Source organism: Fundulus heteroclitus, unplaced genomic scaffold (assembly GCF_011125445.2).
Source record: "Fundulus heteroclitus isolate FHET01 unplaced genomic scaffold, MU-UCD_Fhet_4.1 scaffold_50, whole genome shotgun sequence".
In the NCBI taxonomy this organism is placed as follows: domain Eukaryota; kingdom Metazoa; phylum Chordata; class Actinopteri; order Cyprinodontiformes; family Fundulidae; genus Fundulus; species Fundulus heteroclitus.
The window spans coordinates 1,036,896-1,062,538 of record NW_023396923.1 but is presented as its reverse complement, the minus strand read 5'-3'; the positions used below and the strand labels follow the sequence as shown (position 1 = coordinate 1,062,538).

At 42.4% G+C, this 25,643-nt stretch overlaps 1 protein-coding gene across 4 annotated transcripts; it reads right to left on the bottom strand.

Moving 5' to 3' along the window:
- Nucleotides 1-706: 706 nt before the first annotated feature.
- Nucleotides 707-25,643, bottom strand: gas2l3 (growth arrest-specific 2 like 3). 4 transcript variants are annotated; one of them, XM_021310087.2, is made up of 9 exons: nt 25,456-25,643; nt 24,069-24,124; nt 10,307-10,493; nt 9,254-9,417; nt 8,955-9,096; nt 6,133-6,196; nt 5,922-6,063; nt 3,747-3,851; nt 707-3,396 (listed from the first exon to the last, which is right to left on the bottom strand). In XM_021310087.2, the coding sequence occupies exons 2-9, from the start codon at nt 24,090-24,092 to the stop codon at nt 1,933-1,935; spliced, it is 2,292 nt and encodes a 763-aa protein (XP_021165762.2). In that variant the 5' UTR covers nt 24,093-24,124; nt 25,456-25,643; the 3' UTR covers nt 707-1,932. The 4 variants fall into 4 exon arrangements, with proteins under 4 accessions (XP_021165762.2, XP_012707081.2, XP_035988277.1 ...); XM_012851627.3 differs by having other exon boundaries at nt 9,299-9,417; nt 25,456-25,642; XM_036132384.1 differs by lacking the exons at nt 10,307-10,493; nt 24,069-24,124; nt 25,456-25,643 and having other exon boundaries at nt 8,955-9,142; nt 9,299-9,418.

The following is a 25,643-nucleotide window of genomic DNA, read 5'->3' as shown; positions in this document are numbered from 1 at the left end:
TCTGTGAAGCTTCATGGCAGTTTTGGGTTTTCCTTCCACTCTTTGGACATGTGTGCAGCATCGCTCTTCCCTTTCTATCTAGCTCCGTTCTGTAACAAAGTGAGGAACCTCAAGATATCCAAGATGACGTTAGAACTGCAAATCTGTGACCCATAATAAACAGAACCCCTGTTGGGAGAACAGGGGTTCCCTTTTTCTTTACCCCAGAAAGTAAGAAACTCCTGGTAATCCTTGATATGAATGGTTGAATGGTCTGTCCATGGTTCTAAAACCTCCCTTCAGTCTGTGGTTTGGATCATTAGAGACATTTCATGCTTCTTTTGCTTAATGAGCAGATTTCATACAAATGGGGAGATCCTAGGTTTAACAGGAATTCACTTCAATCGTAAAGTAATCAAGAGTTTTCTGGAAATAGATTCTGTTCATGTTGAGAGTTTCTTCCACACTGAAAGCTGGTTCTCCAAAAATTGTAGATATGTTCCGTCTGCTTTTTGTTTAACATTACCGCTGTTATTGTAGTGTTCCATTACTACCACAAGAGGTCCTTAAATTAACATTTCAGAGAATTATTGCTGGACGTTTGGAGAAAGTTTAACTGTTCAGCTCGCTTTATTACACTAACGCAACATTTCTGGACGATTTTGTCCTCTTTCTTAGTCTAGTTAATGTGAAGGTCTTCAGTTGTTTGAGGGAACAAAACAGTCAATGATCTTAAAACCACTGTCCGTTTATTCAGCAGAGACAACATTCAAAACATACGTTCTCTATAAAGTGCCAAGAAAGAAAAAAAAAGATTTATATAAACACCTACACAAACATCACCACATACAAAACTAGGTTTTTAGACCACAAAAACTGAGAAAACGTTTATATGAAGTAGATTCTGCTCAGTGAAAAACAAAAAGGCATCAGCTCAGTTTGTACAGTGTGCTACTTTCCTACAGTAAACCGTTGGATCCGCCACAGCCTGTCATTCTGCAGCCGGACCCTAACGGGGCATTTCTGATGAAGGCACATGACAGGAAGGAGTCTGCAGCCTCCAGCAGCGAGATAACTTTGTACAGAGCATCCAGAAAGTGTTTACTACACCTCACCTTTCCACACATTTTATCTGACAGCCTTGAGCTAAAAGGGATCATGATGAGGACAGTTGATTGAACAGGGTCACCCTTGGGGAGACAGAACCATCTAGAAGGACAAACATTGCAAAAACACTTCACCACTCAGGCCTTTAGATGGTCATGGCAGCCTGATGACAGCCTGATGGATTTTTGCATAAATGCACCTTCGATATAGTCAAAGCAGGATAAGCAAAGTTCTCTGGTCTTATGAAACCAAAGCAGAACGTTTTGGCCCAAGAGAGAGAGAGAGAGAGGGGGGGGGGGGCAATTTGTGATACTTCCACAGTCACTGTGGGACATTGTGTGTAGAATTATGGGAGGAAAAGGAACATGATCCATTTTGCAACAAGGTTGTGGGAAAAAATTAATATTTACTTTTAGAGTGGACTGTAAATCCAATCATTTTCACCAGCGATAACTGGAATCTCAGAAAAACTAAAATAAATAAAATTCAAGCATGATTTCTGGTTATTTTTCATACTTTGGTAACCTGTTGAAGAAGTTGACTTGAAACTCGTTTTAAACCAACTAGACGCATGAGTTAGGACTAAAAAGCTATATTTAGTACTTTATCATTTCTCCAGAAAGCTTTACTTTGCCCTGTTAGAGATTAAAACGTAAACATTGTGCAAGTTAGAGTTTTATTCATCTAAATAAACTTTGACCCATTTGAATAAAAAAATAAAGACTATTAAATAACATTAAAAACATGAAAATAAAACAGATGATAAGCAAAAGAGATGATCTATATGTCAAGTCTGAGCAACAAGTGCCGCTGGTTTAGTGAAGTCATCAGAGGCGAACCGGTCCGTTAAGCCTTCTGCTTCCTCTTACTGCTCATTTCAAAATAAGGCTCCTCACCCCGGACCCCACTTTGTGGCTTCTTCTTTGTTGAACTGGACTTTACCTCCGCAGCTTTGACAGGGTTCATCTGTGAGGTTGTTCTGGGTTCAGATGGCAGTGTCACCTTTGAGCTGGAGTTTACCAAGGCTGCTGGTTTTCTCCCCGTCCTGTGCTGGGCTGTGGGAAGAGTTTTCTGATTGCCTTTAGAGGAAGAGAAGCCTGCACTGCCCACTGGGACTGGCCCAGAAATGGCAGAGGCAGCTGTGTTTGGTACCACCACCTTGTTTTTTATGTCTTTAACCTTTGACATTGAGCCAGTGGGTGTCACTGGTGCTGGCGATGCGATCCGTGAGCTAGGAGTGAGGGTCCTGGACGGCACCTGAGAGCAGGGGGTGGGGGCGCGGGAAGACCCCGCCTGGGAGCAGGGGGTGGGGGCGCGGGACGATTGCGCCTGGGAGCAGGGGGTGGGAGCACGGGAAGACCCCGTCTGGGAGCAGGGGGTGGGGGCGCGGGAAGACCCCGTCTGGGAGCAGGGGGTGGGGGCGCGGGACGACCCCGCCTGGGAGCAGGGAGTGGGAGCACGGGACGACGGCGCCGGCACAGTCCTTGCTGCCATCCTTGTCCTCCTGACCGTCTCAAGTCGGAGGCGTGACGCAGGAGATCCAGGGCGCCTCTGTGCGAGGCGGGAGCGCTGGCTGGCGCCCGAGGGTGGCCGAACGTCTTTGGGGGCAGATACGGTGTTGGGGCGGGGTATGTGGGAAGCAGTGGGGGAGGTACAGGGGCTGGAGGGTTTTGGGCATTTGGAGGATGGCTCAGGACAGACTGGGCTCCTTGGATGGGAGGCGGGACCATGTGGGCGGGGCTTTATCTTGGAGGAAGAGCCAGGACCCACAGGTGTGGCGGTTGGAGTCAGGGCTCTAAGTTGGCCCTGCCCACCTGGGCTGAGGGGCTGTTTGCAGGAGCTGCTCACAGGTGTGGAGGGCAGAGATGAGGAGCCTTTGGTGGCGATGGGCAGCGGGAGCTGGGTGGGCTTCCTGGGGGAAGAGGGTGCTGTCTGAGGGGTCTTCCTTGGTACTGCAACGGAACCTTTCCTCTGCAGGGTGGGGGTGCAGGCCGGGGAGGGGGTGCATGAGCGACACATCTGTCCTGCTTGGGTCACAGAGGTCGGCTTACAGACCGACCCTGATGAAGAGCAGGAGGAGGAGGAGGCGAGGTCACTAACCGCAGCAAGAGGGTCCATGTCAGGAGGAGGGTGTGGAGCTGTGTTGGCACGGTGACCACCCAAACCAGGTGGGCCCTTCTGAAAGGCAAGGATCTTCTGCTCCAGTGTGGTGAACTGCAGCACCCTTAGAGGGTCGTACTTCGTCAGGAAGCCACGCAAGGTGTCCCAGCCCCCGCCAACACGCACCATCACATGTTTACCATGCAGCATCTGAGGGAACAAACATTTCACCGTCATTCTAGGTCTGCTCCACCAGCTTTCTGCCAATGGAGATATTATAATTTCAGCTCCCCAAATAGCTGCAGATTAACCTGTCTGCACTGAGGCGCCTGCCCTGAATATCACTGTAATTATGATGTAATCACCATCCTCTGCTATTGGCTAATGAGCTTACATGTGTCAGTCACAGCCTGTGGTGATGCACTTGGCACCGCTGCCACGGCCAGGACAGCAGCTTGCTGCCAACATGCGACACCACAAGCAGCACTCAGACATGTGTTTGGGTCGACGGTGACAGACAGGGGTGTTAGTCGCTGCAGGGGCCGAGCTCAAATACTCACTCGAATGAAGATGGTCTTATCTCCGAGTCTGTAGCGTCCTTCAGACAGGTACTCTATAGAGACCCTGTTGGAGCAGTCACATGGCGGGTCGTCCATGCTGTGCTCCTACAGGAGAGACGGCACCAGAGCAAAACATCAGCAACACCAGTGATTCCAGAAAGTGCTGCAGTGTCACTGGGGTCAACATTCATCAGGTCTGAAGTACACAAAGCCAGTTTAATCAGATATTTTTTTTTAAATAAATGAAATGCGCCACTTTGCCCCTGTTGTCTCCATTAAAGAAAAGTATCCCCACGGCACAACAAGGCCACCATCATGTTTTACAGCAGCAATTTTCCTTCACACCACATTCTGCAAGCTACACTGCAAAAACGGATCTAAAAATAAGTTAAATGTTCTTAAAGTTACTGTATTTATCCTTGATTTGGGCAGGTAAATAAGACTATCTGCCAATGGACCGAGTATTTTTACCCCTAAAATAAGATAATTAGACATCCTGCACTGATCACAGTTTCCTAAAGAGCAGAGCTTGTGGCAAACTGCAGACAGGACTTCATTTGCTTTTTGGATCCTCTTCTTGGGCGCTCTAAGGCCAGATTTGTGGAGTGCATGACTACGGCTACGTTTACCCTGCAGCTCCTGATGCTCAATTCAGATTTTTTGCTAAAATCAGATTTTTTTTTCCCCAGGTGGCCGCCAGTGCTACTATTAAATGTGATCACTATCAGACTTCTGTCTGAACGGGTCAAGACCGCAGAGCGACCTGCAAGCACGGGCAACAGAAGGAGGCGTCACACACCAGCGCACCGTTTAGGGAAGTAATGGTGAATGTGATGGTTTCTAGACGAGTTGAATAAAGGTTTGTTTAAAAGAAAAAGACACATGCATCTCTCCTTGTTATTATTAGAAAGCTGCTGAGCAATGAGAGCTTACAATATTAAGAGCACATGATAGGGAGATGGTGTAAGGTAAGAAGAAAGCAGCAGTTATTAATGGTCTTCTATGGAGCGCTAACTGCAGCTGCTGCTGTGTGTGGATGTGTAGTGAGAGACAGGACAGTGATGTAAAAGATGGATGAAATCACACATGACTGTTCAGACAGCGGATGCTTTGAAAAATATCCGATTCGTTTCCGAATTAGTAGCACATATGGAAGTGGCACAAATCGGATATTATGGGGTTGGGAAAAAAAAATCTAAATTAGGCCGCTCACACTGCCATGAAAAATATGGATATGGGTCGCATTTCCCTGCAGTGGGAACATAGTGCCATCAGCTGGTTCTTCCATCTAAACTGTGGATCTCTGCAGCTCCTCCAGAGTCGCCATGGGCCTTTTGGCTCCTTTTATCACTAATGGCCATGTTAGCAGATCTGCAGTTAACCCTTTTCATTTTGCTTGTTTTATAAACTAATCCTAGTCTCTGTATCCCTTTACTTCACAAAGATGTGTCACTGTGTTGATCTCTTACTTTAAGTGAACTAAATTCTTCTCATTTTGTCAGGTTTAAATCCCAAACTTTAAAAGGAGAATAACTACCTTTGGGAGAAAAATTATTTATCCTATAAACAGCTCGGTTTAAGACCAGATGGATCTGGGAATACTGCTAATCCAGCTGTGGCCAATTTAATCCAAACTATTTCCTGCTTCAATGATTGTGGTTATTTTTAGAGGTGCCGTCTCCTGTGGGAAGAAAACGATGCCCCCTTACAGCGTTGCTGCACGGTCTGATCAACTGAAGCAGACTAAATAAAATGAGCTCATCAGACGACGGCCTGCGGTCCCCATCAGGAACGGTTCATACATGTTTCCACGTACACGTGTATGATGGCGTGGATCTGCAGCCGTAGCGGCACGTGTGACTGAGTCAGAGCGCCGCTGGGCCGTCACATGGTCAGCTGCGCTGCCTCATCTAGCTTTGGGGCTCCAGTGAAGTGAGAGGAGCTTTAAAATGGGCCGCACATGTACCACCTATGGATGCCAACGTGATCAGCTGTATGCCTGGAACTATCTGCCTCTCTGACGTGGATGTCAGAGATGCATCAGACTTAGTTTATCAAGCACTGCTGCATGGTTAGTGTAAGGAGACGACAGCTGCTCTCATGCATTTCCTGCCTTTAGCTGAAACGCTTCATGCAGTTTGTTTAGAAGCGAAGGAGAAAGTCTTCTGGTCTCACCTCCGCCTGGTAGAGGGCCCCATGCTGGCAGCACACGCTGAAGGTTTTCACAGCAGGACGAGGTTCTTCTGTCATCAGCAGGGTTTCCTCCAGCTCGATCTCCTTCTCCAGCTTCACCAACACAGGAGGCTCCACTCCGTATCTGAGGCAGATTCAACGAGTCAGGACTAGCTCGCACTGAGGGGAAGGACCAGCGCGTTCAGAGGCTTACTTTGACACGATGCGGCCGATCTCCAGCAGACACAGGCAAACCTGCCGAGGCTCCTTGTGCAGCACTAAAGCAAAAGGAAAACACCAGTAACCAGCCTGTTAGTGTGAATGTGAGGCTGAAGCCAATAAACAGCCAGCTTTGACAAAAACACTCATGTAAAAACAGAAAAATGATGGGCAGAGCAGCAGTTGTCTGGGTTCCTTTCCAAGTCATGTCAATCTAGGTTTTGGAGTTTGATTTGCTGTAATGATGTGATCCCACATGGCTGACACTCAGAGTGATTGCTCCCTTCATCAGATCCCATTAAGCCTCTAAGAAGTGCAGCTTAAACAGACTCTGCTCCTCAGATCTGTGTTACTGAAAGCCAAAAGCTCAGGTCTAATCCATGTGATCCTTTCAGCTCCTCAATTCTATGTCCAACAGTGAGCTGCAACTTAAATATGCCAGTTAATAAATAGTACCCATTTATATACAGTGCCTTACAATGTATCCCCCCAAAAAGAAAATCACAAAAACAAACTTAAACCAACTTAAGTTAAAGCATAATTGTGAAGTAAAGTTGGCTGGCAAAAAGCTTGTTTTTTTTTTTTTTTGTTGCCGAATGGCACCACACATGAGAACCCTCCACCCCAGAGACACGTGTTCTGCAGCCTTCAGCAGGTTTCCTCCCAGAGTGCGCCTATATTTCACTCCATCTTCATCAGATTTCCCATGCCTGCTGAAAAACCCACACCACCCCAGCATGATGCTGCCATCACAGCGTCTCATGGTGTGTGTGTGTGTGTGTGTGTGTGTGTGTGTGTGTGTGTGTGTGTGTGTGTGTGTGTGTGTGTGGGGGGGGGGGGGGTCGTCAGGATGACGGACAGTGATGGTTTTCCGCAAACAGAATTCTGCACAAAGACCAGAAGATTCCTGTAGCTTTGCCATGACCAGATGATGATCCACATGTTCGCTGGATCCTTTAGAAAACTGGAAACAAGACTTCCTTTCCTTCAGCAGCAGCTTTCTTCTTGCCACATACTTGCCTGGTGCACTGATTCTCCTAGCTGAGCCAGGGATCTCTGCAGCTCCTCCAGAGCTACCATGCTCTCTTGGCTACTCCTGGTTAATGCCATCCTTGCCCAGCCTGCTAGCGTCGGTGGACGGCCACATCTTAGTAGGTTTGCTGATGTGTGATGTTCAGATGAATGATTTAACAAAGATTCAGGGCTTGAAGGATTATTCTAGAAGCCAACTCTGCTTTACAACTTCCTCACAACCTTCTGCCCTTCCACTTCAGTCACGCATCACTTCCTGTTGGTCGAACATATAAAATCCTGATGGAGACTTTGTGGGAGCAACAGGAGAAAAATGAGGATAAGTCTGATTAGTACGAGTAATTTACCAAAATAGTAGCTTAAAGGGAGACAGGGAACATTTAGGAAAGCACGTCTAAACTCCTAATTGATTAGTGGAACTTCTGGTAAAGGTTGTAGAGTTTTACTTTGCTTATTTTTCTGGATTTCAATAGATATAAGTAGTTAGAGATCAAACTCTCTGCTAAAATCTCTGCTTTGTGATGGCCTTTCTGTACAGGAGTATTTAATAAGTCACTGCTTTCTTTATAACTGACTGAACTAAGCTCAATAGTTCACCAGAACAGGGCGGCCAGGTCATCTCATAACGCTAACGCAAAGGTCATGTCTGCTCCAGAATCTGAACAAACCCAGACAGCTGCGTGTAAATGAGTGTGAAGGTGAAGTTATGAACAGATACTGTGCTAGAAGTTTACAGACACACGTCGAGGCTATCAAGGTCATTCATTTAGAACAGGTTGTTTTTAGGTATAGATTGCACAACTTTAAAAAGTCAAATTAGCTGAAAATGTTTGAATTTGTTCAGTATGCTCTCTGGTTAATACAGGGTCAGAGTTGTACATAGTATCTCTAATATACACAAACGGCTCATATTTGGATGAAGGAAGTTGCAGATCAACCAGAAACTCTTTGTAGCTATAATGATCCATCCCAAAGCAGCACAATATATTTAATAGTAATTGTTACAGCAATGCAAATGTGTGTAAGGAAGCAATGACAAATGACTGCCTAGAAGCAATATATGGGAGGCTTATAGTGCCATGCATGCAAATTCTGCATGTCAGTACTTATGGCCTGTTGGACAGTCTTCCACTTGGGATTTCCTTACTTGATGTATAATTGTAGAGACCAATATGCTAAAAAAGTTCGGAAAACCATGTGGATCAGTGGGAACATTGTTTTCCAGAAATAGTGAGTCCTAGTTGGGGATCAGATGTCAAATATAAGAACAAAGTGGTGAACCTGCTGTGGAGCCATGTTACTACCAGCGGTACTGATACCTAATCAAATGATCTGATCAGCTAGAAAGTTGAAATAATGTTTGGTGTTCCAACAGGATGATCAAGGCTGGTTTGGGGATGGAAAAGTAATAAATAATTTCCCTCTGGGATCATTAAAGTATGTCTGATTCTGAAAAGTAGGCCGACATGAAGCTTCAGCCCAACCCAATGAACATTAAACGTGAATTAAAAGGTCTTTGGTTTTGAGAACTGTGAGTTCTCTTTAGGGATCAGTTTTCCTTTCAGAGTGGACAAATGTTCTGCTAGAACTATGCCCTGGTTTGGCTCCACAAAGGTGTGGTTTTCTAAAGTTTGCTAAGGGACATTCCCCCATTTTTGGTTTGGAATAATTCTGGGTGGAATAATTCTACATTAACCCCAATGTTTGACGAAAAGCCCCAAATGAAAGACATTTCCATCAACGAGGGGATGTAAACTTCTCCTTGGATTCGTCTCAGGTAATTACCGAGGCCCTCTGACTCGAACAGATAGGTCTCGTCCACACCGATGTGTCGACACCAGGCCAGGAAGTTGGCCGTGTTGTCCCGGGCGAAGAAGGAGCCTGGGGAGGCATCACGCTTGCAAGCGACCCTTCTGGTGGCAAAGAGCTGGAACGGGAAAAGGAAAGTGTCCAAAATCAGCATCATGGGAGGTCTTTGATGGCAGACACATGGAAGGAGCAGAAATGATGCAGATTTAGAGAGTTTAGCAACACAAAGTGAGCGGAACATTAAAGTCAACAATATGAAGCAACTATTTGTTTACTGTAGAGGCTCTATGGAGCGTTTCCAGGTGTGCTGTCTGCCCCACCTTGCTGAGCGCTGTGGGGCAGCTCTGGGCCACCTTTGCCTGCAGCACGTCGATAAGCTGGCAGAGTTTCACACCGTTATTCAGCTCCTCCATCAACAAGTCAGATCTCACTTCCTCTCCTGGAGAAGGACAGAATATCAAATATTAACACAGTTGCCAAGCACAGTAGAACTATTATACCCCCTCCACCAAATTTACTTTTATTAAAAAGAAAAAAAGACAACTCAGAGGAACATTTCCTTTCTTTGTACATTGTTGTAAAACAGTAGGAGGCCACATTAAACACGCTCCCACGATCCCTGCGCTGTAAATCAAAGCCTGAGGGAACTCCATAAAGGTCACAGACAACCTTAAAGCACTATGACAACACAACTACAATACCCCCACAATAAGCCACAAAAGTTTACCTCCACCCAACGAGGGCACAGGCCCGAGGCTAGAAACTTTATCCTCCTGATTCCAGGGGTCTGTGCTGTCAGTGCTGGGCCCCTGAATGCTGACAGACTGGGAGGGTTAAAAGCTTAAAAAGCCTAAACACCTGAAATGCAGGTCATGGTGTTTTACAGGAGCAATAACCCACGCTGAGTGGCCGTTTTCCCCGTGAGAGCAGCTGAATGTTAGGTTGTGAAACCTTGATTCAGCAACACAATGGAGTCAGTTTCTAGTCAGCTTCAGTTTCCTCACTGCTCCATTGTGAGACGTGGGGACAATGGACGTCCGTATAATAGCAGTAACGGATAAAATGAGGGATTTTGTTCCGCTCTTTTCTGCTGTTTCCCAAGAGACGCTTGGAAATGGAAGCATCCAAATCCAATTACACAGTAGAGCTGTGTCAATAGTTCATCGGTACTTTCCTCGCCTCCAGGGGGAAACTGTTGGCATGCAACATTCACACATTGGTATTGTTAAAATCAGCTTGAAAACTGATGTAATTTAACCATGTTCTATTAAAACAAGTCAAACTAAAGTTGTTAGACAGGAGAAAGCTGTCTGGAAATGTTCCCCCACCCAACATGCCGGTGAGCCAGATGGCCAGGTCCTCCTGCATGGGGACCAGGGTGGCCTCGTGGCGGACCGCCAGCCACTGGTCATACTGGAAGACGTTTGTGAGGCCGGGGCCGTGCCGCTGCACCAGCTGGGAGCGAGGGCTCCTGGGACTCAGCAGGGGAGCGTCGAAGGTCTCGCTGAACCAAGCCTGAAACGGAGAACAAAACTAACTACTGAGTGGAAAAAACAAAGCCTCAACCTGGCATTCTTTTTAGTCAAATCGAGTCATTTTATAAATAAAAGCTGACAGGTTTATTGCTCCAAAGTTATCCAAGAAGCTTCAGAAGACTTTCCCCACTGTTAAACAGCTTATACAGCCTTTTCACAGATAATAGTAAGGAAGCAGGAGGGCTGCGGCTGCCCCGTCCCCTGCTCTCCTGTTTGAGGTTTTATAATTTTACATAGCTAAACATACAACAAACATGTAATACCTACTGGCAACTGTTGATGTTCCAGGTAACTTTCCTCACTGGTAAACAATAGCATTCAGCAGAATAGAAGTGGATTTAATTGTCCATGAGGGTCGTTTGCGTTGCCTTCCCCTAGGTCCAAGTCTTACCCATAATCAATAAAACTGTTTCCAGATGCTTTAAAAAAATTATTTTCTCCCTTTTAGTCCATACGGAATTTAGTCCAGTGGAAACGAACCTGCTGATTCCATTGGATGTCGCTTGGTCTACGGATTTCTTTCCAAAATAAAACAACATCTTTTTGCATTAAGGGAGCTGAGGTTTATGACGGTTTCTTCATCTTTAGTGTAATTGTGCATCTCTGGACATGAAGCAAACAGAAACTAATTTGCTTCCAATCTTATTTGTTTGGAAATGATATTTTCAGTAATATCTCTTACATCTGAACGCTGGAGATAGGCACCAGCAACCCCCGGGACACCATGAGGGATTAAGCGGTTCGGAAAATGGATGGATGGATGGATCTCTTACATCTTCCCAAAATTATTTTTTTTCGTAAAATCCCACATGCACTGAGCCAGTGCTCCTTTACACTCTTCAAATTTCTAACGCATCTGGTATGTTTCCATTAGATAGATCCAGTTCCACTAGTGTCCCACAAGTCCCAATTGAACCATCTCAGAAGTTAATAATTTAAGAGCTAAGGTACATGCGTCTTGCCAATCTTCCAATGACAAACCATCTCTCCAGGCCCAAAGTCTGTCAAAATAACGTTCAGGTACACGTGGCATTATGACATAAAATTATATATACATATATTAGGGCTGGGCAACGATTAAAATATTTAATCGCGATTAATCGCTCTGATTAATCGCGATTAATCGCATTGTATTTACAAACTCCAAGAATGAATTCAAAAGTAGTGTAAAGAGCACTTTTATTTTAATGTTCTGCTGCCATATGAACAAAAGTGTTGTAACATTTGTAGCACTTATCTTATTTTATACTGGATATTTTCAACCCATCTATTGAATTTCGTGCACTAGTTGATCTTTTCTTCATAAGAGAACAGCAAGCACTGCAGCCAAAATATGGCCTTTTTTGACCTGCTGTATATTAGCCAGTCCCTAAGCTTGATGTATCATGAAACTGTTGACCTTTTGGGTTTTGTGGTTTTTATTTTATTATTACAATTAAATAATAACATTATTATTATTATTATTATTAATATTATTATGTTCAGTGTTTTTTCGCTAATCCACCTCTTATATATTTCAATCCTTATGTAATTTTGTCTGTGTTGTGTGCACCTGCCTGTTGCTTTAATCCTATAAATTTCCCCGTCGTGGGATAAAAAAAGGATTAGCTAATGTTATCTTATCTTAAATAACACTTTTTAATATATGTACTGGGTTCTTTCAAGGTCTTAATTACATGTTATGTGTGGGCTCCAGTAACATCCATCCATCCATCCATCCATCCATCCATCCATCCATCCATCCATCCACTGATCTACCTGGATGTTCCCTGGAGGACTGAAACGCCTCAGTCAGTGACGTCTGTGGGTCTTTCGGGGCAATGAGAGAAGTTTCATCTCCTCTCTCCGTTTCTGGCAGGGGCGGATCCAGGATTTTTCAAAGGGGGGTGCGCACCTCAGGGTCATGGGGTCAAGGGTCATGGGGTCGAGACAATGTGAGGCTAAACGACCAAAGAATGCCATCTTTATTCTTTCACACTACCCTAATTATTCATCTAAGGATTTTTTAATTGATAATAATTTTAATGGATGAACATAAGTGGAATTAGCATGATTACCTTATTGTAATTGAAAATGGGTTTTTAAGTCAAAATCTCGTGCTTTTTACAGCATGCACAAGGTTAAAAAGTAGTTTGAAGAAAAAATTATCCTTATCAACAATTAATCAAACAAAGATTTTCTTTATTTCCAGAAATGATATGTATACAGATAATGAAATAAAAAGACCCAAGGACTAAAGAACAGTTTGGTATGGTTCAAGTGACAAAAGAGTTTTAAAAATATACATGTATTTTAACAATATATTTTAACCATATAAACTATATTAAGAAAAAAAATACTTAGAAAGACCCAAGGACTTAAGAACAGTTTGGTATAGTTCAAGTGACAAAGGATTTTTTAACACATTTTAACAAGATAAACCATGTTGAGAATTTTTTTTTAAAGTAAGTTAAACCAATGAACATGTACGGTGAAGTTAAGCCATAAGCCTATAATAGAACTGTGAGACTTGACAAAGAATATTGCTCTCTTCTACAACACCTTCAACTTTATGATGACGATGATAATGGGTTTATGAATGTCAACCCTCTAGGATGCTTCTGGGCAAATATGTCTATGATTTTGTTGATGTCTAAATGAATGTCCTTGTGGACATACATAAGTAGCAAAGCCACAAACCTTTCCTGTCCCATTGTTGACCTCAGCATGTTTTTCAAGGAAAAGGGTTAATCCAACAGTAGATCTTATATTATATGGGCATAAATTGAAACAGGTAAATATTGTAAGGTACCTCGGCGTATGGTTTGATGAAAAACTTTCATTTAAGATACATATACAGAAGATCATTGATAAATGTAAAAAAGGTATTAATATTTTGAGATGTTTGTCAGGGAATGACTGGGGGGCAACTAGTACATCTTTGAAAAGAATATATGATGTTTTAATTCGATATGTGTTGGACTATGGATGTATCGTTTATAAGTCAGCTGCAAATTCTTTGTTATTAGATTTAGATAGAATCCAAGCCAAAGCGCTTAGAATATGTTGTGGTGCTTTTAGAACATCTCTAATTCCTGCTCTTCAGGTGATTACTAGAGTAATGCCACTGGACTTAAGGAGAATGAAACTGTCAATACATTACTGGTTAAATTTATAAGGACATGAGGAAAATCACCCTACTAAACAGATATTCAGAGAATGTTGGGAATATGGCCATCACATAAGGAGTTTTGGATGGGAAGGAAATATTTATGCAGAGTATTCTGGTATAAGTAATATAGCATACTGTAAAACTGTAATTACATCTAAAATTGCTCCATGGTTTTTTTGAAATGTCAACAGTAAATTTAGAAACCAAAAAAATAGAACAGTCCTGTGGAGGTTTGTATCAAATTATGCAGCAGTATTTAGTTATAAGGTATAAAAATATGACACAAATATATACAGATGCATCAAAACAGGAAAATGGTAAAACAGGAGTAGCAGTATATATTCTGAAAGAAAAAATTTCTATAAAAAGAAGAACAACAGATAATTTATCAATTTTTTCAGCAGAGATGTTGGCAATTATTATGGCATTACAATGGGTGCTGGAGGTGAAGCCTAGAAATGTAGTTATCTGTTCAGATTCATTGTCTTGCCTGACTAGTTTTAAAAGTGGAAAATCTGAAAGCCGTCAAGATCTTCTAGATGAAGTCAGTTATTTAATATATGGTATAAAGCAACAAAAAATAAGTATTCGATTTACATGGGTTCCAGCACATAAAGGAATTTTAGGAAATGAAAAAGTAGATAAATTAGCTAAAGAAGCAGTTAAGGCAAGAGAAATTGAATATGATGTCCCGCTAAGTAGAAAAGAAATAAAAGTAATTATTAAAGATAAAATAAATAATATATGGCAGGAGAGATGGAATTTAGAAGAAAAAGGAAGACATTTATATAAAATACAGAAAGATATTATCATAAGATATAATAGTATAATGAATAGAAGAGAGGAAATATAGATAAACAGGTTGAGGATAGGGCATACTAGTTTAAGTACTGGTTTAAAAATAATAGGGAAACATCCAACAGGTAATTGTTCTTATTGTGGAGAAATCGAAGAAGTAGAACATGTTTTGATTTATTGTAGAAAATATATAAAAGAGAGGAAAGAACTGGAAAGGGTATTGGGGAGTTCAGTAAAGATGGCTGATTTATTAGGGAAGCATCAATCAGATAAAATATTTAAAGCACTTATTAAATATTTAAAAGATACAGAGTTAGCTGGGAGGATTTAGTGTGTATGTGTGTGTGAGTGTGTAAATATAGAAGACTTTCTTGACAGCAACCTGATTTTTGACAAAATCCAGCCATACCAGTTTGAGGCAAGGAGACCAAAAAGGAATGATGTGAGTTGAATCTGTCTGCTGCGGCAGCGGTCTCCTTATTTTTGAGATGTTTTTTCCACTTTTACCCGATGTATTGCAACATCAAACCGCCATGCACGTGGGCATTGTTGCTTCAATAATAGCTCTAGAAAATTTCAATGGTGAAGTCCTCTGGGAATCTGAAATAATTGTTGTTTATCACACCTGTGTGAGCGCAGTGCCTCTGCTAAGAAACAACACAGGATGTGACGTTTGGCCGCCATTACTGCCCATATTTGGGCACTAAATGCCGCCGCCAGTATCGGTGATTGCGACGACAATTTATGCCGCGCCGGCGTCACAGTGCGTTCTAAATGACAGGTACTGGCTTTTAATCGTAATTCTATGAAGGATGTTTAAAATTTCGGGCTCTTTAAAAAATACTTTTGGTCTCCAAAAGGGGGGTGCGCGCGCCCCCTGCGCCACCGCCTGAATCCGCGGCAGTCTGGGGCTCGACGTTTTCATGTTTTTTCACGTGCTTAGATAAATTTGTTGTGTTTCCACTGAAATGAACCGGCTTTTTACAAAACATGCAGCTTGATTTCATTTACGGTATTAAAATAAAGCCAAACGGTGCTACTTCCTCTGTTCATGTTTTTTCGCTGCTGCGGTCTCTCTCAGCTGTTTCTTTGCTAAGCTTGTGTGAGAGCTGAGCGGGCGGGCCAGGCTGAGCCTGCGTGCTGATTGGCTGACGCCGCTGAGCCATGTACGAGAGGGGAGGGGGAGCGGGAGAGTGCTGCGGTGACCGCGCGCTGCAGTCAGCGCGCCTGCTGACTGACACTGACTGAAAGCATGTGAGCAACATGCGTTAATGCGCGATAAAATAAATATCGCCGTTAATAGTCTAATGAATTAACGCGAAATTAACGCGTTAACTTGCCCAGCCCTAATATATATATATATATATATATATATATATATATATATATATATATATATATATATATATATATATATATATATATATATATATATATATACACACACACACACACACACATCACAGACTTGTATGCTCTACTGGAGATCACGGTCTACAAACACAGCAACCTGACCTTGTCACCACTGGGTTCACCCAGTTTCTTATCTTCATCCATAATTTACCTTCTAATCAACCAGTGCTGCTGTACTCTACTAAACACGTGAAACCAACTTCTAATGTCTGATCAGATCCATACCCGCTGTCACACCACAGTAGCCATCCTCGTCACTTGCCCAACTCTTCCACGCTGGAGGATACAGTGTGGAAGAGTTCAACATCTCATGATGTTGAACTCAAGTCTTGAGGGGGAAGTCCACATTCCCCAGTACTTGCTGATTTTCCCCTTTCCAGGCACTCCGTGGGGAAACACAGAAACCAGCAGCAGATGTCTACTCTGACATTTTCTCCAAACATTACATAAGCAGCTTCTGATTGACCCCTCCTTTTCCTGCCACCTAGTTTGTTAACATCCGCTTCAGATCCAGCCTTTAATCTTTGTGTCGATCACATGTGCCGCTGATGGGACACTGAGCTCAAAAGGTTGTTGTGCTTAGAAACAAGGCACTGAATTCATGGAGTTCGCTCAGCCAACAAACGGGAAACTTTCTGGGCAGAGGAACAAGACGGGCTGTTCAACACAAATAGAGTAGTTCTGCAGATGCTTGGAGACGCCCCAGCAGCACTGATCCTGATAGCTGTACTGAGAATGAGTTACGGCTCGACTGATTAAAGCCTAGGTGACGCAGAACTTGGAGGGTTTGAGATAAGAAATTTAGTTTGAGATTATTTCACTACACAGTTTGTGCTCCACTAACCAACTAAAAAAGGAACCTGTTGCAATATAAGCTGATGGAGAACAATTTAAACCCCTACAGCAGGGGTCACCAACATGGTAGCCCTCGAGGACCACATGTGATGCCCACTAGCCTGTTCTACAAAACCCCAATCCTCCACCAAAACTTTATTTTATGCCGTTACTCTTCTTGTTGAATCACACTTGCATTTATATAGATTTAAAAATGACAATATCTATAATGAAGCATAAAAAATCAATTTATTTTACATAAAGTTAAGGTGAACTTTGACTCTTCTAGTTAAAAAGGTCAGTACTGGTAGCCCTTCGCATAACACGTCACCAATGAAGTAGCTCTCAGTTTCAAAAAGGTTGGTGACCCTTGCTCTACGGGAATCCTAAAAAAAGAAACACAAAGTGTTCCTTAAAATTCAGATGGGCCACACAGTTTGAGATGCTTTCAAAAAACTCTCCTGAGAGAAGTGCGACATTTAGGAAGGAAAAAGTATAGTAGGCAAACAAGAGGAAAGACTCGACGACCCTCAGAGTGTCGAGACGTTTAGAGGTGGAATTTGCAACTTCCTGTTTCTCTGGTGCATCAGTGACGGAGAAAGATAACAGACCATTTGATTTAAGTCGGTCAGGTGTGTTCAACTTCATTACATCAGAAAAACATTCAAATGTGTGACTAAAACAAACCCGTCTGCAAATATGTGGAACCTCTGTTCAAAGCATTTTCTCCTGTGCAAGATCAGGTTGTGCTTTTTAGGCTTTATACTGATCTTTACTGGGTCGCCTAATAAATGTGAAGCTTTTGCTGCATGAGGAATCACTTTAAAAAGCTAAGACTGCCAGTAGTAAAATACAGTGATTTCGAACACGGAGAAAAAAGTGCATCTCCGACTTGACTAACAAAATTGATATTTTCCCTGTTTGCAATTACACCTGTTTGATCATGAAGATTATTATTACTTATAAATATTTAATAATCATTCAAAAACAAAGGATAGCTACAACGAAAATTATTTCAAATGGTTGCGATCAAGGGCTATAAGCCTGTAATGATTAGCACTAACAATTGGTTTAGTAATTAGCTATTATTAACTTATTTATATTGGAGAAGGGTTGTCTAACCAGTTGTTGACTGGGTTAGACTTGTCCAGCAAACGTTGACAAATTATAAATTACAATTGGAGTTCTGATCATCACAAGTCAATGAAAATGTCTAATTTTTTCAGTTAACTGAAAAGGAGATAATTCGTTAACTTTTAGAGATCATTCAAATTCTGACTCAAAATAATCAAACACCTACGATTTCACTAGTTATTTATTAAACAGATAATTCCGTTACAATAATTATTCTGCTTCATAAAATACTAGAAAACACTACTGACTACTAAATAGAACATGGAAAATAAAAAATAAAATAAAAGTCAATCAAACTGGATTAATTCAGAGGTAGCAATGTATAATCACTTCACAGTTGATTAGAAATTTTATTGGCTTCAACATTGACCATCACAATCAACATGTCAGCACTTTGAGGTAACAGTATTGAAAGAATACTGGCTAAATAGCTCTGAGGTAGCAAAACTGGTGTACCAAACAGGCCTGAGGCTAAGATCAGGGCCACTTCTGGCAAAATTAGCCGCTAGCAATGTTGGTTCATGCACGGTTAGCATCTAACTCATTCTAGTTCGGCTTCAAGGTAGCACTCGGCTAACGATAGCCAATCAGTTAGTGCGACTTCACAACAGCCTGCAGCTGATAGCGCGACTCGGTGCTCCACACAAGATGGCGACTCTGATGACATATGACCTCCGACCTTGCGGGTTTTGAACAAAGGGCAGTAACTAGTTGGGACAAAGGCTTCAACCAAACGCAGCAAACCCGAAAGAGAGACAGAGAAAAAGCAAAGTAGTATGAAAGAGAATTCTAACTCAGCCGATCGGAACGGCTCTTTTCTCACCAAACAAAACCAAAACAGCAAAAGTCACTTATAACATATGCACATATTGGAAATATTCAGCACAGTTTTAAACAAACTCTCTTTGGAGTACTTAAGTATTAAAACTATCCCTAATATGTTCTGCCCAGGCACAAAATACCACCTTATGGGTGGAAAAAGAGAAAAAGAGATATCCTTTACGTGCTGTTGCAAAGTGCACTGACGGGCAGAAAACACTGATTCTCTGGGCGCTCCTCCAACAATCTGTTTGACCAAAACAAAACGAGTCGATCTTGTCAATCCCTGTAAGATGATGGAACTTCCAGATAGATCAAAAATGAATTAACATTAATTTTAAAGTCAAGACCTCCCTGGAGATGCAGGGGGAAATGGTGATGACCACTCGGGTCAGGCCAGGAGTCCAAATCACAGACCGAAGTTCACCTGAACCTCTTCCCAACACAGAAGAATGATCTCGTCTGGTTTGCTTTTATCTCTGGCCAGTCCTTATCTCCATGGTGACCAGAGATAAGGGTCTCAATCAGAGGCAGTTCCAACTGTGTTGCATGCTGGGAGTTGCAGTCTGTCGTGTCATAATGGCATAACACCCCCATATAACGTTACCTTTTGTCTTTCGACTGCTCACAGGTCCTTGTAACAATATGAAGGATCAGCTTTTTCCCCCCTCATCTGCTAGCATCTCCAAAAGGTTGCATTCAAACCTAAATTGTCGTGAAGTATATTTATGCTAGAAACAATAAGAGATTGAAAATCTAAAGTCAATGCTGTAAAAGTACAAATGTATAAAAAAATTAAGCTTTGGCTGTTTTGATGCTGCTCTCTCTGACTTTTGGGTCTCTTCCATTTACTGAGTCGGTCCCAATCGGAACCACCTGGAATCCCGCTAGTGGACAAAGACTGCAGTTCAGATATATTCCACCTACGTTTCAATTTACACCGACTAAGACATTTATAAAGGGATAGATTTAAAAGATACATTTAGACTTCATGTAATAAAAAAAAAGAGTTTATAACCAAGTCATTTTCAAAAAATTTTAAAAACAAAATAGTCTATCCTAAGATTACCAGAAATGCTGCACTCTAAATAAAACCTTTAGTTTGACCTTTTAGTAAGTCTTCTGTGGTGTTATGCTATATTACCGCCATGAAGAATAATTGATGTAAGATTGAATTCTGAGTAGTATGGAGGAGGTAAAGTACAGATTGCTGAAACAGCTTTGTCCATTGTTGTCAGCTGTTGCAGGAAAGCAGACGCAAGACGGTGGATGCCTCCCCTCACCAGACAAGCTGAGCGATCAGACTATTAAATCGGGCTGCACCCAAGTCAGAGAACGTGGCAAAGACCAGGCCTCCGACCAGGACCATGCTGTGGGTTAACTCATGGCTGCAGAGCTAACCGCTAGCCTGCAAAGACAAACCAACAACGTTCCTGCTTTCAACGCTCCTTCCTTGGAATGGCCAAACTGGACAAAACTTACACAGTTAAAAGACAGGTTTGGGCATAGGGAGCTGAGAGTGAAGTTAAAAGGTTTATTGGGAAATGTCTTGTAAACCGTTGTACACATGGTTGCTTTAAAACAAATGGCTAACAGAGGTAGCTCACGCTAGCCTTAATGCTATTAGCCTTGCTAACATCCGGTCCCGGACATTTCAAAAGTAGTTTGTTTTAAAGCATAAAGCGTAACTGTTCTGCTCCGCCATCCTTCGATGGTGTTATGAGCCTTATTCCCGCATTAATATGGTATATTAATGCCGGTTTTCAAGGCAATTTTGATAACTATAGACTTTAACCAGGTTAGCGACGATCGCTGCAGCGACCCCTAGCGCCCGGAGGTAGAATCGCATAAAGGCAAGCGATTCTGAAATAAATTATTTTACAGGACAAACCGGTCATCTGAATGTTATTTAATCAAATAATGTTTGAAACACATGCCAAATGTTTTTAACTCCATTTAATTTTTTCCCTTTTAAAATCAAATCTTCAGTGAACAAGGATTCACCGAATTATTCTGATTATGATCAACCACTTTTGTTTTGTCTTTTGTTTGTTTTGCATGTAAATAGTTCCTTAGCTTAGCTTCTTTTACCTTCATTTTGCTTGGTAGTTTAGTTAAGTTTCACTAGCCTAGTAGAGAGGATTTGTTAATCGAAATATTGTGTTAATTCAGGTAAACAGCATTACATAGTGATGTTCTCTGGATGTTCATTTTATTTCTGTTATTAAATTCTTGAACTTGAAAAGAAGCTGTCACTCCTTTATTTTATGTGTTTGCAGGTTTTGCTGTTAAAAGATCGCTAGTGCTTGAATTCATCCTTTTCAACCATTGTCTTGATATCAGCTTAAGAGCTGATCATCACCAGACAATACTTAACAGAGGGTTATTTAATAAACATTAAATAACTTTAAACAGTGTATAATTGCACAACGGTGGTTTAGAGGAAAGCCAGGCTAAAGCTAACGCCAGTGAAATGGGTCTAGTTTTCTCTCATTTTCACTGTAGAATGGTAACTAGAACCTACGCCCCCAAAGCGCCATAGCACACTGGCTGAACAGACTCAGCGTGACCTTTAGGTTTTAAAGGAGAGGAGGTGTGAACATAGACAACTGGAGGAAACCTGGGGTCACGTTGCAAAAAACACTATGCACGTCTAGGTTGGAACATTGGGGGGACTATGGCTCAATGGTTAGAGGAGTTAGTAGTCTTGCAATCAGAAGGTAGTGGGTTGGATTTCAGCCCCCCCTCCCATGTCAATGTGCCTCTGGGCAAGGCCCAAATTGCCCAATGACCTGTGGATGAATGTGTGTTGATTTGTGACTAATAGAAACACTGAGTGGTTGGTATGACCAGAGAAACCCTTTACAAGTTCAGTCCTTTTACCATTTAGGGGTCAGGGCAGTCTGAATATGAGGTGACGATAAAAGGGTACAGAAGAAAATCCAACCTCAGACTTTAGCAGTCTTTACTGGGAGCCTTTGTAAATGCATTTAGAACAGAGCCAATCTCAATTAATCTTCCCTCCTGGTCCACCACCACCTCCAGGAATGTGGATTGGTAATCCCTCATAAACATGCAAAGCTCAGACTCAACAACTAATTAAATGTGCTTAAAACTTCCTTGGCTCAAGTCGATCAGAAATTTTGCCGGGTGAGGAAAATGTGATGAAAACATTAAGCAATTATGTTGCTTACCATTATTCTCCGTGCCATTGTCTTTATTGACCACACAACGATTTGTGGCGTCATCTACAGAGTCTCCAAAAGGAGCTATAGATTTCTGCAGCTCCTCCAGAGTTGCAATGAGCCTATTGGCTGCTCAGGAATACCGTTTGTAGCAAACCTTCCTGTTTTGCTTGATGCCATTTGAGATATTCACCTAACAGCTGCATTCATCTAGAGCTGCGGTATCCAAACTTTTTTTAGCCGCGCACCCCCTCTTTTGTGTCCCAACCAGGTTGACGCACCCCCAATCTTCCAAAAAAAAAAAAACAAAAAAAAACAAAAAACACCACAACAACTTTATAGCCATATTAAAAGGCACCATGTTTAATCATGCTCAAATGACCAGAGCACACATAAGGAAAAAAAAAAAAAGAAAAAAATTGCATTTACAATAACACAACCATCATAACAAAGGTTATGGAAATAAAGTTAGAACAAATTTTGAATTTAATTGCAATCGCTGCATCAATAGAGAGACTGAGTCACTCAATTTAATCTTGTAAATAAAACTTTCGGCCCGAATTCAATTTTCCATTTGACTTAAACGTGAAGTGAGGAGAGAGATATTTTCTGATTCCCGCTCAGGGATTCCCACTTTGTGTATAAACTACTGTGAAGCTTTTGGTTGCAGCACATAGTGTGAAAAAGTTCAATGGGTGTGAATACTTTTGGTAGAGTACATTGTATATTTAAAGGTTTTGCTGTCTAGGAATGCCAAAAGCTAAAGTCAGGCACTGAGTTTTAACCCCATTAACCACCACAGAGGACTTGAAATGCAAAAGAAAAAGCAGCCGGCAGATTTTCCAGCCGTTTTGCTTTAGAATAGCTTCCACAGGCGAGCACAGATTTCATTTCTACTTCCATGGGTGCATACATCTTCAGCATGGGTGAGCAGAGCAGTCAGATATCCAGTCTGACTGTGCTCTTCATGCGCAGTGAGGCTCAGAACCGAGCAGTGGCTGCATCATCAGCCCAGATCGATATCCTACCAGTACACCTAGGACACTTAACACAACTAAGACCCATCCATGTTCTACCCTTCCGCCATGTGGAATAACTTCACCACAGACATTTTCTACCTTTAAAATGATCCACTTCGTAGAGATCCCAGCTGCTGTTTCGTCCACAAAGACTGAGTAATGTGATCTTCAGGATCCACGGGCTGAGCTTAAAGCTGCAGCACCCCGCCACAGATCGTCAACAACCCTGGGCAGCGCCCTCTTGTCCCAATCAACACAGCAGCATCAAGGCAACTCCAGGCTTTCCTGCTGCACGTTATGTAAACAGCACTGCAATACATATTTTACATTTCCACAACGCAACACTGGTGAGGAGAGTTATGGCTTCCAAACCAGATGAGAGGAAAGCTCTCATCGGGAGGAAGGGTTGCCAAGAGATCCATTTGTTGTTTTGGGTCATGGAATAACTTCATCGCTGGGAGAGGAGAGGAGAGGGGAACAAAGTAAAGAGCATTCCAGCCACTCCTACAAGAAGTGAGGGAAAACTCTGAAGGCTCAGAGCTTAGGAACGTCAGCCATGCATAGCAGCAGCAGCAGCAGCAGCATGCTGCAACACAGGTGGGCTGGCTGCAGCTGTCCTCTTCGTTTCATCTCAGTAATTGGCAGCGAGTTGGTTTACACAGGCACCGACTCACTGCCTGGATAAAGGCAATTTAACTGAGGATTCAGAAGTGCACATCTGCCTGCTTGGGAACTAAGATCATTTACTAATGAATTGTTTTTTTAACCACGTTCTCACCAAACAAGGAAACCATCTAAAAAGATGATCTTTGTCTTGTTGTGTCTCTGCTCTGTCTTCTGTAACCCCAGTGGGTCGAGGCAGATGACCGTTCACACTGAGCCCGGTTCTGCCGGAAGTTTTTCCTTCCTGCTAATGGGTGGTTTTTCTTTCCACTGTCGCTCCATGCTTGCTCAGTATGAGGGATTGCAGCAAAGCCATGTACAATGCAGACGACTCTCCCTGTAGCTCTACGCTTCCCCGGGAGTGAATGCTGCTTGTCGGGACTTTGATGCAATCAACTGGTTCCCTTATATAGGAAAATGTTTTGACCAATCGGTATAATATGATTGATTTTGACTTTGTAAAGTGCCTCGAGATGACATGTTTCATGAATTGGCGCTATATAAATAAAGTTGAATTGAAAAATTGAATTGAACCTTACCTGGATGCCAGTCTGGACAGCCATGGTTGTGTTCACCTGAAGGTCACTTCTTCATTCTGTCCAGATGAAAAGCAGCTTTTAGTGTCAGCTAGAGATCAGCATGAACAATTGTCAAACCTGGTGTTTAAACCAATGATTTACCAGACAGAAGATTACAGCAGGACCTTTAATCACCCATTCATACAGATAGCAAGCAGGAAGCATCGGAGCTCAACGAGACGGCAACAACTAAGAAATGAGACTTTTGTTTCTGAGCTGTAAATCTTCTGTTATCCACGTTGACTGTGAAGTCTGCCACGTTAATCATTCAGGGAGTTATGACCAAGCACAGGAATCACTTTTACAGCCGTATTATTCCCGGCTTATGCAGGTTCAACAGCCCTTTTAAAAAACTCAAGAAGTTACCCACTTGCAGCATCAGTGGTTTAAAAGGAAGAGTGCGTTAGCACAGATAAATAGGAAGCTATTTAAGTGTAAACCTAATTTTTAAAGATGTCTGCTATTCGTTCAGGCTACGAGAGAGAGAGCAAGACTTTAGCAGAGAACAGGAAGGCTGAACGCCTAGGCAGAAATACAGCATAAGCTGCAGTTTTATGCTGTTGAGCTTTTAGGACACAGACGTTTTCTCTTTAAACCTCTGCTGACAGGTGATGGCACATGAAGACAGTCAGTCAGCAAAACATTCATTTAAACCAATTTCAGGAACGTGGTTCATCTACCTAAACCCTCTGATCTGCATTCATGCTGTAATGATATTTACAGGACAAGTTCTTCAGCATATAAAAAAGGAGAAATGCTCTCAATAACTTAAGAATTATAGTTAGCTACTACAGTAATGTGATGAAATAAGACTTAAAATCAGGACAGTGGTTAGAAACGACAAATCCAAGTTCATGTTTTTAATAAATCTCAAAGTTTTCTCACAAAAAGGAAGTGACCCAGCTGGTTTCTCCAGTTTTCCCACACCAGTGTGGGATGGCCAGTATTACCCGGACCATCAACTGTTCCCCTGGGGGAGTGTTTGACAAAGAGGCCGTGGGCGGGTGGGTGGTGGGGGGATAAGCAATCACAAGTCCGTAGATCCTAATAACATAGCTGATTTGGCCAACACAGCTGAGGCAATACTCCTGTAATACACCCCCCCTCTACACACACACACATCACTTTTAACCCCAGACTCATGAATATCAGCAGCAGAAACTTCTTTCTGCTGCAGATAACAGGATGTTTTCCATTAAAGTTCAGCGATGGGATTGAAAACCGACCTATAGAACCAAGAGTTCTACATCCAGTAATTTAACACCAAAACAGCAGCACAGGGGAGCAAAGATGCAAGTCAGCAGTCAAGTAGAGGGCAGAGAGAGTGTGACATCACCAAGAGACTTACCTCAGAACAAAAAATGCTAAAACTACAGAGGAAAACTGTCCGGTGTCCCACTCCTAGCAGACTGTGAAGCTCATAGTCAGCTAAACGGAGCCAAACCCCGCCGCTGTGTTCAGATACGTTCAGCCAGAGCGGCTCCTCCTGCCTCTGTGCTTCCACCACAGAGCGCCCAGAGAAATGAGAGAATGACG

What these genes read in the sequence shown, in the direction of transcription:
- gas2l3 (XM_021310087.2), bottom strand. Translation starts at nt 24,092, where the DNA reads ATGGCTGTCCAGACTGGCATCCAG. An exon ending in CTGTCCAGACTGGCATCCAG is followed by an intron (nt 10,494 to 24,068) that starts GTAAGGTTCAAT and finishes TCTCCGTTTCAG; the next exon opens with GCTTGGTTCAGCGAGACCTT. An exon ending in CTGGCTCACCGGCATGTTGG is followed by an intron (nt 9,418 to 10,306) that starts GTGGGGGAACAT and finishes GTCCTTCTCCAG; the next exon opens with GAGAGGAAGTGAGATCTGAC.